Consider the following 16462-nt stretch of genomic DNA (forward strand, 5'->3'; position numbering starts at 1 on the left):
ACGTCAGTCGAGGGCTATGCTTTTCTGTACTCCGTATGCCCTGTGTAGTAAGACTACACAAGGCTGACGATGAAGTTAGGGCATAACAGCTACGACCACTTAGCCACCAATTCGCCTGAGAATTTAATGAATATAGCCCCAAGCCAAAATGCAGGTCCAAAATGAGCGTCATTATAGAGCTGGGTATACGGAGTACACTCTGAATGGAACAGAGAAAGGCTGCATTGAGACTACGCACGTGATACCCCTCAGCCGGGGCGTTATCTCAGCAGCGCTAACTGCAATCGGGAATGCATCAACACATGATCCCGCCGCCAAAACATCTCCCGCAAAACAACTCGGGGCTGCTCCCTCATGCTGCGGATTCTCAAGTTGACGGGCCCCGTCTGCTTCCGGAACCATGAGGATCACAGAAATAATCATTGACGTGAGTCATTTTCCACAACGTACCATTCAGTGCCATCGAGGGTTCGATCACTAATCCGGTCGCAGGGCTTCAAATCGTACGCTGTGCGTACAGTGATTTCAGGATGGTATGTGGCGCACTTTCGTTGTCATCTACAGATCGCAGAATCTGCGACTGTGATAAGTTGATGTTAATTTCGATTCCTAGGGATGAATCGTTCAACTCAATCACTGGCCTAAACGGCAGTGGTAAATCCAACATTCTCGACGCCATCTGTTTCGTCCTCGGTATCACAAATATGAGCACCGTTCGAGCGCAAAACCTCCAGGATCTCATCTACAAGCGCGGTCAGGCCGGCGTTACCAAGGCGAGCGTGACAATCGTTTTCGACAATAGGGACACCGCGAAATCGCCGATCGGGTTCGAAGAATATGCGACCATCTCCGTTACACGACAAATCGTTCTCGGCGGGACTAGCAAATACCTCATTAACGGGCACCGTGCGCAACAACAGACCGTACAAAATTTATTCCAGAGTGTGCAGTTAAATATCAACAATCCAAACTTTTTGATTATGCAGGGACGGATTACGAAGGTGCTCAACATGAAAGCGGTGGAAATCCTGTCGATGATTGAGGAGGCGGCCGGAACAAGAATGTTTGAGGATAGGCGGGAAAAGGCGGCGAAGACGATGGCTAAAAAGGACCTCAAATTACAGGAAATTGAAGGTTTATTGAAGGAGGAAATTGAGCCGAAACTCGAAAAGCTGAGGGCTGAGAAGCGAGCGTTCCTTGATTTCCAGCAGACACAGAATGACTTGGAGCGATTGACCCGCCTTGTGGTTGCTCACGACTATCTTAGGAGCGGCGACCGACTCCGTGCTTCTGGCGAGGAATGCGAGAAAAAGAAGCGAAAGATCCAGGCACTGGAAGATAACACGGCGAAGCTCAAGAGCGAGATAGCACACATGGAAGAAGATGTAAAGCGGGTCAAGGCGGCTCGGGACAAGGAACTGCGCAAGGGGGGGAAATTTCAGGCCCTTGAGGACGAGGTCAAGGCTCATTCTCATGAGCTAGTCCGTTTGACGACTGTTTTTGACCTCAAAAAGGCGAGTATCGCTGAAGAGAAGGAGAAGAGCAAAGAGCTCCAGAAGTCAGTGAAGGACCTCGAGACATTACTCAAGGAGAAAAAGAAGATATATGATAAACTGCAGGCAGAATATGATGCGGCGAAAGCGGAACTTGATGCACAAACAGCCGAGGTCGAACAGAAAGAGGAGTTGCTCCAGACATTGCAGACCGGTGTCGCTTCGAAAGAAGGCCAAGAAAGCGGATATCAGGGTCAACTACAGGACGCCCGAAACCGTGCGAGCAACGCTGCTACAGAACAAGAACAGGCGAAGCTCAAGATTGCGCATTTGGAAAAGAGAATCAAGGAGGAAGAACCGCGAGCCAAGAAGGCTAAGGAGCAGAATTCAGGGCTTCTGAAAGAACTCGAAGGCCTCAAGTCTCAGGCCAAGAAATTGGAATATGAGCTCTCGAAGCTAGGTTTTGAGCCTGGGCGTGAGGAGCAGCTAAATCAAGAACAGAGCGGGCTCCAGAAAGAAATCCGTGAATTGCGCCAGAGAGCTGACGGTCTTCAGAGAAAGGTTGCCAACATCGAATTCAACTACTCTGATCCCTACCCGAACTTTGACCGATCCAAGGTCAAGGGTCTTGTAGCCCAGCTTTTTACTGTGGACAAAGAGAAGCTCCAGGCTGCCACAGCTCTGGAAATCTGCGCTGGCGGTCGCCTGTATAATGTCGTCGTTGACTCTTCCGATACTGGCACACAGCTCCTTCAAAAAGGAAAGCTCCGCAAGCGTGTGACCATTATTCCTCTGAACAAAATTTCTGCCTTCCGAGCGTCTGTAGAGAAGATTGGGGCTGCACAGAACCTCGCTCCAGGAAAAGTCGACTTGGCTTTGTCGCTCATTGGATATGATGAGGAAGTTACTGCGGCCATGAATTATGTTTTCGGCAACACTTTAATTGCCAATGATTCTGAGACAGCGAAGCGGGTGACCTTTGATCCTTCTGTTCGTATCAAGAGCGTTACTCTTGACGGTGATGTCTATGACCCGTCTGGTACACTCTCCGGTGGTAGCGCGCCCAACTCCAGCGGCGTGCTTGTGACCCTGCAAAAGCTCAATGAGATCACAAGAGAGATTCGAAGCAAGGAACGGGTACTAGCTGCATTGGAAGAAACAATGAAAAAGGAAAAGAAGAAGCTCGATGCTGTCCGCTCCATCAAGCAAGAATTAGACCTGAAGAATCACGAAATCAAGCTCACGGAGGAACAGATTGGTGGCAACTCATCTTCTTCGGTACGTCTACTCCCATTTTTAGTACACGATATTGCTAACCCTGCCAGATCATTCAAGCTGTGGAAGAAATGAAAGCGAACATCGAACAGCTGAAACAGAACATCTCTGACGCAAAGGTGCGCCAAAGCGAGGCGTCCAAGGATATCAAACGGATCGAGAAGGATATGAGTGAGTTCAACAACAACAAGGACAGCAAGCTCGAAGAACTCCAGACCACCCTGAATGCTCTCAAAAAGAGCCTGTCGAAGAATTTGACGTCAGTCAAGAACCTGCATAAGGAGCTCCAGGCTTCCAGGCTCGAGTCGGAGCAAGTGGGGAGCGATTTGTCGGCAGCCGAGGAGCAATATGCTGAAAGCGAAAGCACGTTGAAGGCTCAACTGGAGGAGGTGGACTCGCTCAAAAGAGAGCAGGCTCGGATCAAGGTACTGTGGCTTCCTCAGTATCATTAATATTAATTAACTCTCGTCAGGACGCACATGACATCGCGCAAGCGCATCTCGATGACGAAAGAGCGAAATTAACAGGTTTTGACGACGAGCTACGGGACCTTGAACAAACGATGCAGTCCAAGAACTCTCAGATCACTGAGGAGGGCTTGGAAATGCAGAAACTTGGGCATCAGTTGGAAAAGTTACAGAAAGAGCAGAACGCCGCCGAGCAGGCAGTAGCCCACCTTGAGGCAGAGCACGAGTGGATTGCGGACGAGAAGGACAACTTTGGGCGCCCGAACACAGTATACGACTTCAAGAACCAGAACATAGCCGAGTGCAAGGCCACACTGCGCAACGTCACGGAACGGTTCCAGGGCATGAAGAAGAAGATCAACCCTAAGGTCATGAACATGATTGACAGTGTTGAAAAGAAGGAAGCGGCCTTGAAGAACATGATGAGAACTGTCATTCGTGATAAGAGCAAGATTGAGGAGACCATCATCAACCTGAACGAGTATAAGAAGGAAGCTCTCCACAAGACGTGGACCAAGGTCAACGCTGATTTTGGCCAAATCTTCTCGGAGCTCCTGCCCGGCAGTTTCGCCAAGTTGGACCCTCCTGAAGGCAAGGATATCACCGACGGTCTCGAAGTCAAGGTGTCTTTGGGTAAAGTGTGGAAGCAGAGCTTGACGGAATTGAGTGGTGGTCAACGATCTCTTATTGCCCTCTCTCTGATCATGGCTCTCCTGCAGTTCAAGCCCGCACCAATGTACATTCTCGACGAGGTTGATGCTGCGCTGGACTTGTCCCACACGCAGAACATCGGCCGTTTGATCAAAACTCGCTTCAAAGGGTCACAATTCATTGTCGTCTCACTTAAAGATGGCATGTTCCAGAACGCGAATAGGATTTTCCGGACAAGATTCAGCGAAGGTACAAGTGTTGTACAGGCTCTCACGCCGGCGGACTTGAGGTAGCCCGACTAGTGGGACTCGGCGACAGCTCGCCTTTTTCGTGTTAATATATCTCTCGTTGCTCTCGGGTTGGCATGGTGGCATCTGGGCTAATGCTGGTGTTCTTCTGGTGGATGTTTTCGAACGTTCTGGAATAGGATTGTGATTATTTGTTGATAAATTGATGATCTACGTTTAATGAGACATAAGCTCCGTTTATGCTGCTGACTGACGTTGGGACCCCGTGCCGATAAGGTACCCGTTTGTTCCGCTCCGACCGGCTCGCCGTCATCCATTTCCCGCTCGTGGCTCTTTGCCATCCCCTCTCACCACTCAACCTAATCTATCCCTTCCCAAACGTCAATCCTATATTCAGTCTGTATTATCCTTCCGATTTCCTTTGTGTTCCTGTTCCTACAAACGTCTCCTTTCCACTTTTCGAGCCAACGCGACGGACAGTTCATGCGACAGCGCCGAACACCACTCCAGGAACAGTTCAGCAAAGCGTGATCTTCCCCAAAACCTCACACCTAACTGCAACTTGAAACCATTAATAAATAACTTCACTACATTCCGTGCTGATTCCGCCTACGGATAGCGACCGTTAATCGCCCTATACAGCGGACTACTGCTCATCCGCCCACTACCACTATGCCCGACGAGGAACCCACGCTCAACATTCCTTCCCTCTTAACTCTTGCCGTTGTCTCGTTCTTCGTGATTCGATGGTTTTTCAAGCGTGACGACGACAACAGCGCGCTCGGTGGCTCGCGCGGCCGCGCCCGCGGAAATGTCGTTGACCCAGCACAAGTCGAACAAATATCCCAGATGTTCCCGCAGCTCAGCACGCGCGAGATTATGTGGGATCTACAGCGGAATGGCGGGAACGCGGCTGCGACGACTGAGCGCGTTCTTTCGGGGAGGGGCTTAGACGCGGTATGCTCATATCCCGGCGCTTCGTTGCGCCACTGATGGCCATGTGCTGCTTCATCCGTAAGACAGAACGAGGTGCTAACTGTAACTGTGTTGTACTATAGCCTCCTCCATCTTTTCAACCATTAATTGCCATTCCGCCCACCGGTGTCCCCGCCCAGCCTGCGCCTTCATCCACGCCGTCTAAATCCGACGGGCAAGACTTGATTACACGGTACAACCTTTCCGCGAAGATCGCAGAGGCTAGCGGTGCTGAGCCTGAGTCTGGGTCTGATACGAAACCGTCAGCTGGAGGCTGGTCGCAGAATAAGGAGGAACGGCAGCGCCTGCTACAGAAGCGGAGAGATGACATGATTCTGGCTGCGCGAAGGAGGATGGAGGCGAAGCAGCAACAGCAACAGAGTGCCCAATAACGGGCGATTTCTATCGTACCTGTCTGCATCAGTGGGCGACTTGATTTAGATTGTTTTGTTTGGTGGATCTTTGGCTCTTGCATCTCTACTACCCCTTCGCTGCGCGCCTGACTGCTGAAACTATGATAGCCTACTCCGTCTGCATAGTGTTGCGACTACGTCACATGTATCTCATATATTTAGCTTAAAGAGACAGTTGACCTGTGCCCAGCCGCTTCGCCAGTTGCGAACAGCGCTCTTTTTATCCTTCCCTGTTTTTTTTTTTTTTTTGCGTGGTTATTCTCATGTTTGATATCCATAATGGACTGGACTACCCCATTTTGGACTCTATAACACAGCGTCGCATGCCCATGGTGTTAAGTTGAATTAGATAATTCAATCAACTGCATTCACGAAAGGAAAGGTAGGGTATATATACACTCGAAATCCATCATAGGCGAAAGAACGCTGCCGCCTGTATTCTTTTTCCAAACTCCAACCCAACTTGCAAGAGAACCATGAAAGCCAATTCAAATCAGAACTCCATCTCATCGTTATAGTCCTGCGTGTCGTCGTATCCACGATTCGTCGCATCCGCTAGCTGTTCCCGACGAGCCTGCTCCTTGGAAGCTCCAATTCGTCTGATATACATTAACAGGGGTCCTAAGCAGTAGATGAGAGCAACATACCTTAAACCATCAACTACTCCGCTAATAAACCCCCTCCCCTCACCAATCTCCATAGCCCCAACCCCGGTAAGCGCCACACCTCCCCCAGGGCCCGCCGCATCATCCAATACCTCAACACCGGACCTAATCTTCGCAGATCTGACCTCTCTTAACTCCTTCAACAACCTTCTCGTCTGATCCGGATCTACAAGATCATCGGCCGCAGCATCCAGCAACATAGCCCCTACCTCCAGCCAATGAAACGGGAGTGTAGGCGGCTCGCTCTCGAGGGCATCAAACGCCTGGTCTTGCGCGACATTCTGCGGCAAGAACGGCGGGGTTGCGTAGTACTTGCTTCCCTCGGGGGTGAACCGCGGGCGGGCGGTTGGTTTTTTGTAGCTGCGTTCGCGCAGACTCGGTTGGCCTGGGAGGGGTGGAGGTGGGGAGAATGCGTGCTGGTAGGCCTGGTCGCGGGTTTCGATATCCAGAATCAGTGACAGTGATTCTGGATGTAGCCAAGGCGGAGGAAGGATGTTTGCGCGGCGTTGGCGCTTTAGCAAGAGGGCGAGCCAGAGGGGGACGTTTGTACGGCGGGGTGGAATGAGGGGTGCGACGGGACCCTAGATTGATAATTAGATTTCGAATGATTTATAGGTATAAGGGGAAACGCACACCTAAGAGCTCGAGGCCCTCTAAGCGCTGTCGAGGGACGATTGTAACCAGCTCCATTTCGGCCAGGAAGGAGATCTCCGGGGGCGTGATGCCCCGCGGGAAGGGGAAGGCCATTGACCGTCGGGATGGCGTTCAATGGGTACGAGAAATCGGATGAAAAGGATTATACTCAGGACCAGTGATACATGACTCCGCTTGACTTAATTCACGTATAGCTGTAGTTGCAGGCCAATAAAGCGGTAGCTGAAATGTCGAAGTACGGTTTGTACTGTTTGCAAGCGGTACCATACCGTCGTTAGCATAAGCAACTGTTTTCTCCTGGTAGTTGCCCTCCCACTCGAAGCATTGCACCTTTGAATGGTCCATTGAGAACTATGAATGCTCAACCTCGGTCGGCCCTGGCCCTAGCCGCTCGCTATGCCGTTCCTTTCGGGCTGCTCTTGATCCCTATCTGGATGACCCAAGTCAACTCCGTCGTCCCCGAGCCATACCTCGATGAAGCATTCCATATTCCCCAAGCGCAAGCATACTGGTCGCACCAATGGACACAGTGGGACCCCAAGATAACTACTCCGCCTGGACTCTATCTCTTTTCGTACGCCGTTTGTGCCCTTATCCTTCTCCTTCGCGGTTCCCCCGAACATCTGGATCCCCCGGCACTCCGGGCGACCAACGCGGCGGCCGCAGCTGTCTTGCTCCCCTTGAGATTGCAGTCCGCACTCGACACTGTGCGGAAGCAACGGAATACCCGTCCTTCTGGCGCCTGGCTAAGCCATACGGTGCTGAACATCTGTCTATTTCCGCCGCTGTTCTTCTTCTCGGGATTGTACTACACTGATGTCCTGGCGCTGCTGGTGGTTGTTGAGGCTTATAATTGGGATTTTAGTCGCGGGAGGCCGAACGCGGCGAAGCTTGAGACGGCGGTGTTTTTGTTACTTGGGGTGGTGGCACTGCTTTTCAGGCAGACGAATATCTTCTGGGTATCGGTTTTCTTCGGCGGATTGCAGGTTGTGAGGAGGCTTCGCAGGGTTACGAAGAATTGCGAATCGAGCAATGTGGCTGATATTTTGGCTGCTGGGTTCAGAAATGAGCTGTATGACCCCTTGGTCTTGGATGCCTCGCTTGTTGGTAAGTACTCTCTTTTCCTGCTTGAATATGAACTAATGGAGCGCAGACTATGTCAAGGCCGCCACTTCTCTTTGCTCTGTTGCGTTGAATAACTTAGGGTTTGTGGTTACCTCGCTGGTCCCATACCTGATCATCTTGGCTACATTCGGGGGGTTTGTTCTGTGGAATGGCAGTGTTGTTTTGGGCCACAAGGAGTTCCATACGGCCAGCTTACACCTAGCTCAGATGCTGTACATCTGGCCATACTTCCTCTTCTTCTCGTGGCCTCTTCTTCTGGTCTTAATGGCCAATATCGTCCTTCCCAAATTCATGCTGCCGAAATTCCTCAATCAAGGCTTTCCGGCTTCGCGGAGAGGGCTTCCAAGCCTTCTGACTGTGTTGATCATCCTTCCAATCATGCTCGCTGTGGTGCATTTCAACACTATCGTCCATCCGTTCACCCTTGCCGATAATAGGCACTACGTTTTCTACGTATTCCGCATTTTGCTGAATTCTCATCCGTATACGAGATATGTCGCTACTCTTGTCTACTTTCTCGGCGCGTGGATTATCATCTCCGCCATGGGTTATTCGCCTGTCACGGCTGCTCCTGGGTTGGCTTCAGTCGTCAGAACGCAGGCACCGCCCGCGTCAGCGGCGTCGGCAGAGGAGCGAACCGAAAAGGCGCAAAAGCCGGAGCGCAAGCAGAAAGGCTCCAAGAAATCGGCACCAGCGGCCTCTTCAGCTCCTGCCCCAATCGACCCTAAAGTCCTCGCTGACCTCCAAGAGCATATCAGGCGGCGCCAACGACTTGAACATGAGACATCCCGCGTGAGCTTTGTTCTTGTTTGGCTGGCTGCCACAACTCTATCACTCATCACCGCTCCCCTCGTTGAACCACGATACCTCATTATCCCCTGGGTAATGTGGAGGCTTCATCTACCACCATCTCCAACACCAGTGATTTACCGCCGGGCTAGCGATGAGAAGGATCTTGAAGCGCGGATCGCGGTCAACTTCCCCTTGTTTCTTGAGACGGCGTGGTTCTTGCTTGTCAATGCGATCACTGGGGCGCTTTTCCTGCGGGGTGGTTTTGAATGGCCGCAGGAACCGGGGAAGGTTCAGCGGTTTTTGTGGTGAAGAATAGATTCTTGTAAAGCTTTACGATAGAGTGTATATTAGAATTTGCGCTTGCTATTATTCAGTATGCTTGTTCAGTATCATTCCATTCTGTGGGTTATTTTGTTCATCTTCATGCTTGGTCAGTGGTAGACTTAGATTAGACCGCTTAGTTCAGGTTGAAAGGGGACCAGAATTAGGACAATTGTTGATTTTCTCAATTTGCATCTGTGTATCAACTCACCAATACCCATGCATGTCTACTTGCATGGAGACGGGTTAGGGTACGTGATAGCGGCTTCCAGCCCCAGCCTTTATCTTATCGCTCTCCGCATAGACTGCACTTTTTCCCTTCTCCAATTACGCCATCATGGACCGCCATCATGGACGACCATCCAGTAGATCGTCCGGCCAAACGCCCTAAGATATCATCTCATCCAGAGCCAGAAAATCTCAAAAACTCATCACTGTCTAATATTGCCTCCCTCCGCCGCTCTATAACACCCCCGCCGGCGCGTTCCGGGCGTCCCAGCGTCAGTACCACCTCGGCCATTTCCCCGCACCAGCACTTAGATCAAAAAGACATTGACACGGCCAACGCTCCCCAAATTATACCCTCTCCTATCCAACTAAACCATATCAGCGACTTCAGCGACTCGCTAAGGAACAATGACGACACCGTCAAACTGCGGGATATCCTGGGTGACCCGCTCATCCGCGAATGCTGGCAATTCAATCACTGTTTCGATTTGGATTTCCTCATGGACCAGTTTGATGAGGATGTTAGGAATCTAGTGAGTGTGAAGGTTGTGCATGGGTCATGGAAGAAGGAGTCGGAGAATAGGGTGCGAATTGAGGTGAGTGTCACCTTGTTCTCGTAACCTCAATGGAGGCGGGCTAAGTGTGGATGGGGCAGTAAGCTAATGGTCGTTCTGTCTCAGAAAGCATGCCAGCGGTATCCGAATGTCGAGCCCATTGTGGCGTACATGCCCGAACCGTTTGGGACGCATCACTCGAAGATGATGATTCTGCTGAGACATGATGATTTCGCTCAGTATGTTTTTTGACCATTATTGTAGAGTGCTCAAGGCTAACCAAGTAGGGTTGTGATTCACACCGCGAATATGCTTGCCGGCGACTGGGGGGATATGTGTCAGGCAATTTGGCGCTCGCCTCTACTTCCGCTCACGGACGGTCATGAAGACAAAAACTCTACTGCATGGGGCACAGGGGCGCGGTTTAAGCGTGACCTACTTGCCTACTTGAAGGCGTATGGCGTGAAGAAGACAGGCCCATTAGTTGAGCAGCTTGGAAAGTACGATTTTAGTGCTGTGAGGGCTGCTCTGATCGCGAGTGTTCCTTCTAAACAGAAGGTCGACGTCTCGAGCATTGATGGCGATAGTAAGACTAAATGGGGATGGCCGGCTTTGAAAGAAGCTCTGCGTAATATCCCATTACGTGAAAATGTAAGCGCTGGGGGTACAGCTACAGTGCCACATATCGTTACCCAGGTACGATCTCATCTTCATTTAACAATCACAGTCCAAATGCTAATGCTGTCAACTAGATATCCTCCATCGCAACCTTAGGCCAGACGGACAAATGGCTAAAAGACGTTTTCTTCAACGCCCTCGCCCCATCCAGTTTTTCAACGAAGGCCCGACCGCGATATTCGGTAATCTTCCCAACAGCCGAGGAAATCCGGCGCTCGCTCAAGGGCTACGGCTCCGGCGGCTCCATCCACATGAAACTGCGAAGTGCCGCGCAAAAAAAGCAGCTCCAGTATTTACGGCCATATCTGTGTCATTGGGCGGGCGACGTGTCGGGGCAGGCCCCCAAGCGTCTACAGGACGCCGGCCGTCGTCGCGCAGCTCCACATATAAAAACCTACATACGGTTCGCAGACCAGCACATGCAAACTATTGATTGGGCGCTCGTCACCTCTGCGAACCTCTCGACGCAGGCGTGGGGAGCGGCCGCTAACGCGGCTGGCGAAGTGCGCATCTGCAGTTGGGAGATTGGGGTGCTGGTGTGGCCGGAGTTGTTTACTACAGAGCCGCAGGGACAGAGAAAGCAGCAACAGCAGTCGGAGTCGGTGGCTATGGTGCCGTGTTTCAAGAAAGATACACCAGACCCTTCGTCGAAGGTGGGCACTGCAGCGCCGGCAGCTCTGATTGGATTTCGCATGCCGTATGATTTACCGTTGACCCCATACAGCACACAGGACGAGCCGTGGTGTGCGACCATGTCTCATATCGAGCCCGACTGGCTTGAGCAAACTTGGATAGTGGATATATAAATGTATAACACGACGCATAGAACAGCATAGCTTCATTCCATCATCACGGTCAACTATTGTACGGTAATGTCATAAAGATAGATGACATAGATCTTATCCAATGCAGCCTTTATCCTCCAGTCTCCCTAACCCTTATCCGATATCATGGCATTCACGCCGTTAGTTAGTCCCGATCGACTCGAGGAGAGCGTTGACCTTCTGGATGTACAGAGCCTGGGCCCGTTGCTGGCTGATATCCTTGATCTCCTTCCACGCGTTGTACTTGTACTTGGCCTATTCCTTGTCAGCCCACCACTTATTCATGATTCACTATCATATTGGGAAGCGGAACGGCGGGTAAAGACGAACTTCAAATGAGAAAGCACCCGGCGCAGCAGGCTCCTCGTTCTTCGAGCGCTTGAAGAATGCATACAACTATAACGAAGCCATAATATTAGCCTGTTCTCATCCACCTAGCAACCCACCCAACTAAACATGGGGAGTAAGTACCTTCAACTTATCATCATTCCCCGGAGAGCTCTTCAACTCCTTGACTAGCTCCGTCGCGTACTCAAAGCCCGCAGTCAGGGCTTTGCTCTGCTCGGCGTCCGAGACAGTAGCATCGTCGCCACCGGACAGGATAGCCTCGATGGCGGAGCTAAGGGCATCGGCGTTGATGGCGGCGGCGAGCTCTTGCACCTTGGCGGAGTACTTCTCCTTGTTCTGGGAGGCCGTGAGGGCGGCAGTGAAGGTAGGGACGGACATCTTGGTAGCTCTTGGTTGGAACTGGTTTTGGTATTTGACGGAAGGGAAGAAAGATGAATAGAGGAAGGTTGTGCTGAGGGAGAAGGGGCTCGGAAAAATGGTGGGGTGTTGGTGTTTTGGTGGGGTAAATAGGTTGGTCAGCTCTAACTTGCTGGGCTGTTCTACTCCAATCTTCTTTCTATGAGTGTCAAATTGTTATTGATTGCAAGGTTCTAATGCTTGAGGGTGGTTTTACGACTGTTTGTTTCGCGTTCTCTTATCTAACGGCTGCGTAGTAGCACGGTCAGATACATATTTCCATGTTTAAGTCCATATTGGGTCACAAGGTACCAACACATGATGACAAGTAACTTCCCGAGGTTGAAGGCGACGTCATAACACTTCCAACTTTCCCTCTACCTCTAAACGAAAAACTACGGACGGCAAGTTCATCACCTCCTTATTCTAGTTGATAGGCAGTGAGGCGGGGAAGACGAGTGTCGCGCCCAAATCGCGCTTGAATATGACCGGTCAAAAACTATCTACCCTTCGCACTAGGCTCACGATTCCTTACCTCTGCATTGGCCAAGATCATCTCTTGCGGGCTCATGGGGGTGATGAGTGACTATGAAGGTCGTGGACTGAATCGGATTTCAAAATGTTTATGGCTGGTATATTATTGTTGAGAGTCTGGTTTCTAACAAGTGCAGGTGATATAACAGGTAAGATTCTAGCCTAACTCCAGAAATTGTTCAGGAATATATACTAAAGAATGCTGTTTAAGCTAGTGCTCTGCTGATTCATGTTCAGTGAAGGCTATGGGGCAAGTATTGACAGGCAATATGAGGCATTGTGATCGTTGAAGTCGGCCGCCAGCTCAGACTCGGAAAGCCTGAGATAATCCGTCACTCTGGCTTGCCGATTTGATTTCTTCCAGGTCCCCAGGATGCTAGCTCTCTTAAGTCTAGAAGCGGCAGGCACAAGTTAGTGTGCTGCTGAGATATACGTTCAAAGCACCCGCTTCACATTCATGATGCCCATATGACAGACATGCATCGAAAATAACGGCAGGCTAGTAGCGGCATCAACAGGCGTATTTCCATCCCACAAATCTTTCCCAACCAAACGAGGAATGATCTTCCTCCCGCTTGTTTCGCGGCCGTTGAAATCTCGCAATCAGTGTTTCCCTGTTCCTCTCTGCAGCTGCGTTTTCATCCGGCCCTTCCGCTTCTTCAACATTCATTCAATGCTCTATACCCCTCGAGAATGACTGCCAGGTATGTAGTATCCTGTGCAAGACTCATCTGATAAGTCGCCACGACAAACCGAACTTGGTATTCAACGATACACTATTCTTAGAAGCTGCGTCAGCATTATGGAGTCTGGGGATACCCGCAGATACACTAGGCATGGCGTGGAATTGGCGGAGAGTATATCTTTGGGTCATCGATGTAGCTGCCCCATGCAACCAGGTTCGAACGAGTTCGCGCAGGGCATTGTGTAGGACGGGGGGCTGGAAAAGTAGTAACATTATGAACCCATGACCCCTTCCTCGCGAGAGCTGGGAGTAGTATACAGGAACACGCAATGGACTCCGACATTGGTTGCTTCTTTCTCACTTGGTAGACGCGGGCAAGTAGAGGGAAAAAGAGTGAGCAAGTCACAGCATTAAAAGCGCGAGGGTTGTCTCTATCAAAATGCCATTGGCCAATATAGGTACAAAGAGAGACCTGTAGTTGCGGGAATGTTAGGTTCACCAGCATATAGATTCCTACTCCTATTCGAATCTCGTTAGGTATCTAACTTGACCTGGCCCAGCCCAGCCCAAAGTCATTCCCGTTGATAGATACAGATTTATGTCATAGTAGCGCTGTCATCATATATTCTGCAACAAACCTCTACAAGCCCAAACCCACCAACATTGTTTCCAACCCCGTCGACCCCCTTAGACGAGACGAACCCCTCATACGTCGGCTGAAATGGCCGACTCGCATTACAAAACTCCTGGTCGTCCCTGATTGCTTCGATGAACAGCCTCGTTCCGTCCGGAAGTGCAATAGTCCAGTCTAAGGGATATGTGCCTCCACACTCCGGTGATATCCAAGTCCTGCCGGACCGGGTAAACTCAGTTACGGAGAGGACTTGCTGTTGGCCTGCTAACTGTTCAGATCCGTGAACTGTCGCGAATTGCACGCGGGCGTTGGAGTCGTAGTCCCAGATCCAGACGGAAATTTTAGAGGGTCGAAACTGCGAGATTTTCTTATTGTTTCGATGTTCGGGACGGTTGTAGTGCAGCTGGAACCAAGTCCAGTTTTGCGATGCTGCAGAGCCGCCTGGATCTAATCCACTGGCGAAAACGACTTGTCGGTCATACCAGGTCAGAGAGCGGACGGGATCAATGGTCAGCCGAGTATTATTGACAACAAAGTTTCCCGTGGTAATGCCCCCAACAAGAGTCCATTCGTACGTCAGGTACGGACCCCAAGTAAAAGTGCCTGAGTCACCGTTCAAGATGGCAGGAGAAGTAAGCTCAAACGTTAAGTCGAATTCGAGACCGAACGTACTCCACATCCGCATGGCAGCGAGGGTATCTGCAGGGTCCATCGCCTCAAAGCCGTACGTTGGCAACGTGATATTTGCACCGCTGATATGCGCGGAGACGGGATCGGTCTCCGAGCCCTGGTATGCCTATTGCTGATAGTAACTGGGATTGCTGATGTCGAGGATGGAGTATCTGTGGTAACCGGGCCCCGGGTTTCCAACATGCGAGACGATAAAGTAGGGTCTGTTGTCTGAGGCGTAGATGTACGAGGATGTCCACCATGAGTTGCCAGCTGCGGCGACAACGCTCCGGGAGGTGGCTAGGTCTAGCGCTAGGGGAAGAGGCGTTCCTGTACGCGCATGGCATGTCAGAAGTGCTCTGGTTGTCGAAGGAGACTAACGTACTCATGGACATTGAAGCCCTGGGTATCCGGCTCGAAGTCCAAAGCCAGAACAAGAACAGGGCTCTCAATCACAAGTAGTGTGCTTTCAAGTGGCAGGAGCTTCATCTTGATGCCAGAGGTAAGTGGTTAGAGTATCCTGGCCATGGCCGCGGTTTTATCCTGTGATGAGAAGAGGCCTTGCTGAGGCACGGCTCCGTGACCGTAAGCGTAGCATCCCTCAGTCGAGTCGACATTAATTTGAGTGGATAGGAACAGTTCGGGGCATCGGGCGTGAGAAAAAAAAGGGAAGATGATCATACTCCAGGTTCGTCTCACTCTGCTGACTCTAAAATCAAAATTGGCCTCTAGTAGATGGTGTCGTCATCCATCCTAATGCATTCTGAATATACCAAGGAGCTATATCAAGCCTAAATGCTTGGTCTGTCATGTCATGGTTTATGGCCCATGGTGCAATGCAACGTGTTGTCCTGCAATCCTGGCGGCCACATTTCTACACTCTGAGGTAGCTGATCAGTCCCATGGCCAAGAGCATTTAGTATAATAGTACCTGACACGCCTTGGAGGGCCGAGTTCTCAACCCGTTACCTATTTATGTTTCATCTATACTGTTGAAACGTATGCAGTGGCATGCAACCCTCCAATGTACACCGCAAAGCAACATTTACACATCTCAGGGAACCGCGATAGCGAATAGCAATGCAAGCTGGCACCCATATATTCTCTATTCAACATATTCTCTATTCAACGCGAGGACCGCATGACCAGCGCCCTGATGGTACACCGATTCGGTGCAGGATGGTGGAGGCCAGGGTTGTTCTTCGGTTGCCAGGGTTCCTGGAAAACGCAAAATAGTGATATTGCTGTTGATTGTGTTAATGAATGGATTGCTGATGTTATCAACGTCAGGTTGTCTTACTTTGTCCGTCCGCAGTCGCTTAGTTCGACTCTCAAATGTATGTGCAAGGGTTGTCGACCTGAAGGCACCTACGTCTGAGCTGGAATGGCTGGAGGTTAAGAATTTGGCGCCCGTCCATTATAGATGTCAGTGCTTCCTCATGCTACTTTTTTATTCTGTCCCTTTTTCGTCTCGTTTTGCATCAGAATCTGTCGTCTTATCGGGGCTGAGATGCCCCTCAGACCCTTTCTCAGAGACGGTGCATTGCATCAATCAAACAGCGCAATAACCCTGCACTAGCTTTCTAAATGCTCGTAAATATGACTCAGATTTAAGTAGGAGAGATCAGATGGCCTTCTGGCCACCCTGGACTCGGAAAGACCATTCATCATTGGGACGATCTGAATTGAAGCACAACACCATGAAACCCGAAGCGGATCATGTATGTCAATGATATTGATTGCAAATGTTCAGCCTGCGACGGCTGATAACATCACAGTTATTGCGATAAGAACAGCTTTATAGCGTCGTTTAGTCGATCCGTGGTATATATT

At 50.6% G+C, this 16462-nt stretch overlaps 8 protein-coding genes across 8 annotated transcripts; 4 read left to right on the forward strand and 4 right to left on the reverse strand.

The window, feature by feature from the left end:
• The first annotated feature begins 225 nt into the window (after nucleotides 1–225).
• BDW70DRAFT_134851 (condensin subunit SMC2) lies at nucleotides 226–4328 on the forward strand. The gene is made up of 5 exons (XM_073736584.1): nucleotides 226–427; nucleotides 493–533; nucleotides 614–2771; nucleotides 2819–3193; nucleotides 3241–4328. The coding sequence occupies exons 1-5, from the start codon at nucleotides 401–403 to the stop codon at nucleotides 4177–4179; spliced, it is 3540 nt and encodes a 1179-aa protein (XP_073596805.1). The 5' UTR covers nucleotides 226–400; the 3' UTR covers nucleotides 4180–4328.
• A 138-nt stretch (nucleotides 4329–4466) lies between these two features.
• BDW70DRAFT_35877 (uncharacterized protein) lies at nucleotides 4467–5587 on the forward strand. The gene is made up of 2 exons (XM_073743835.1): nucleotides 4467–5091; nucleotides 5193–5587. The coding sequence occupies exons 1-2, from the start codon at nucleotides 4807–4809 to the stop codon at nucleotides 5499–5501; spliced, it is 594 nt and encodes a 197-aa protein (XP_073596806.1). The 5' UTR covers nucleotides 4467–4806; the 3' UTR covers nucleotides 5502–5587.
• A 428-nt stretch (nucleotides 5588–6015) lies between these two features.
• On the reverse strand, nucleotides 6016–7004 carry psf2 (DNA replication protein PSF2; the record flags this gene model as incomplete). The annotated part of the gene is made up of 3 exons (XM_073742228.1): nucleotides 6821–7004; nucleotides 6170–6768; nucleotides 6016–6121 (listed from the first exon to the last, which is right to left on the reverse strand). The coding sequence occupies exons 1-3, from the start codon at nucleotides 6932–6934 to the stop codon at nucleotides 6016–6018; spliced, it is 819 nt and encodes a 272-aa protein (XP_073596807.1). The 5' UTR covers nucleotides 6935–7004.
• A 148-nt stretch (nucleotides 7005–7152) lies between these two features.
• alg10 (dolichyl-P-Glc:Glc(2)Man(9)GlcNAc(2)-PP-dolichol alpha-1,2- glucosyltransferase) lies at nucleotides 7153–9144 on the forward strand. The gene is made up of 2 exons (XM_073736585.1): nucleotides 7153–7948; nucleotides 7995–9144. Exons 1-2 carry the CDS (start codon nucleotides 7195–7197, stop codon nucleotides 9065–9067), a joined length of 1827 nt encoding a protein of 608 aa, XP_073596808.1. The 5' UTR covers nucleotides 7153–7194; the 3' UTR covers nucleotides 9068–9144.
• Nucleotides 9145–9429: 285 nt separating this feature from the next.
• On the forward strand, nucleotides 9430–11345 carry BDW70DRAFT_159302 (tyrosyl-DNA phosphodiesterase 1; the record flags this gene model as incomplete). Its single annotated transcript, XM_073740670.1, has 4 exons — nucleotides 9430–9903; nucleotides 9988–10100; nucleotides 10149–10557; nucleotides 10614–11345. 4 exons carry the CDS (start codon nucleotides 9430–9432, stop codon nucleotides 11343–11345), a joined length of 1728 nt encoding a protein of 575 aa, XP_073596809.1.
• Nucleotides 11346–11504: 159 nt separating this feature from the next.
• BDW70DRAFT_149732 (acyl CoA binding protein-domain-containing protein) lies at nucleotides 11505–12089 on the reverse strand (the record flags this gene model as incomplete). Its single annotated transcript, XM_073739055.1, has 3 exons — nucleotides 11505–11618; nucleotides 11694–11759; nucleotides 11835–12089. The coding sequence occupies 3 exons, from the start codon at nucleotides 12087–12089 to the stop codon at nucleotides 11505–11507; spliced, it is 435 nt and encodes a 144-aa protein (XP_073596810.1).
• Nucleotides 12090–13391: 1302 nt separating this feature from the next.
• BDW70DRAFT_35901 (uncharacterized protein) lies at nucleotides 13392–13890 on the reverse strand. Its single transcript, XM_073743836.1, has one exon. The coding sequence runs from the start codon at nucleotides 13829–13831 to the stop codon at nucleotides 13472–13474; it is 360 nt and encodes a 119-aa protein (XP_073596811.1). The 5' UTR covers nucleotides 13832–13890; the 3' UTR covers nucleotides 13392–13471.
• A 32-nt stretch (nucleotides 13891–13922) lies between these two features.
• BDW70DRAFT_159304 (uncharacterized protein) lies at nucleotides 13923–15024 on the reverse strand (the record flags this gene model as incomplete). The annotated part of the gene is made up of 3 exons (XM_073740671.1): nucleotides 13923–14756; nucleotides 14832–14959; nucleotides 15015–15024. 3 exons carry the CDS (start codon nucleotides 15022–15024, stop codon nucleotides 13923–13925), a joined length of 972 nt encoding a protein of 323 aa, XP_073596812.1.
• Nucleotides 15025–16462: the final 1438 nt, after the last annotated feature.

The sequence above is a fragment of the Aspergillus foveolatus genome, assembly GCF_047715535.1.
Source record: "Aspergillus foveolatus strain CBS 279.81 unplaced genomic scaffold BDW70scaffold_19, whole genome shotgun sequence".
NCBI lineage: Eukaryota > Fungi > Ascomycota > Eurotiomycetes > Eurotiales > Aspergillaceae > Aspergillus > Aspergillus foveolatus.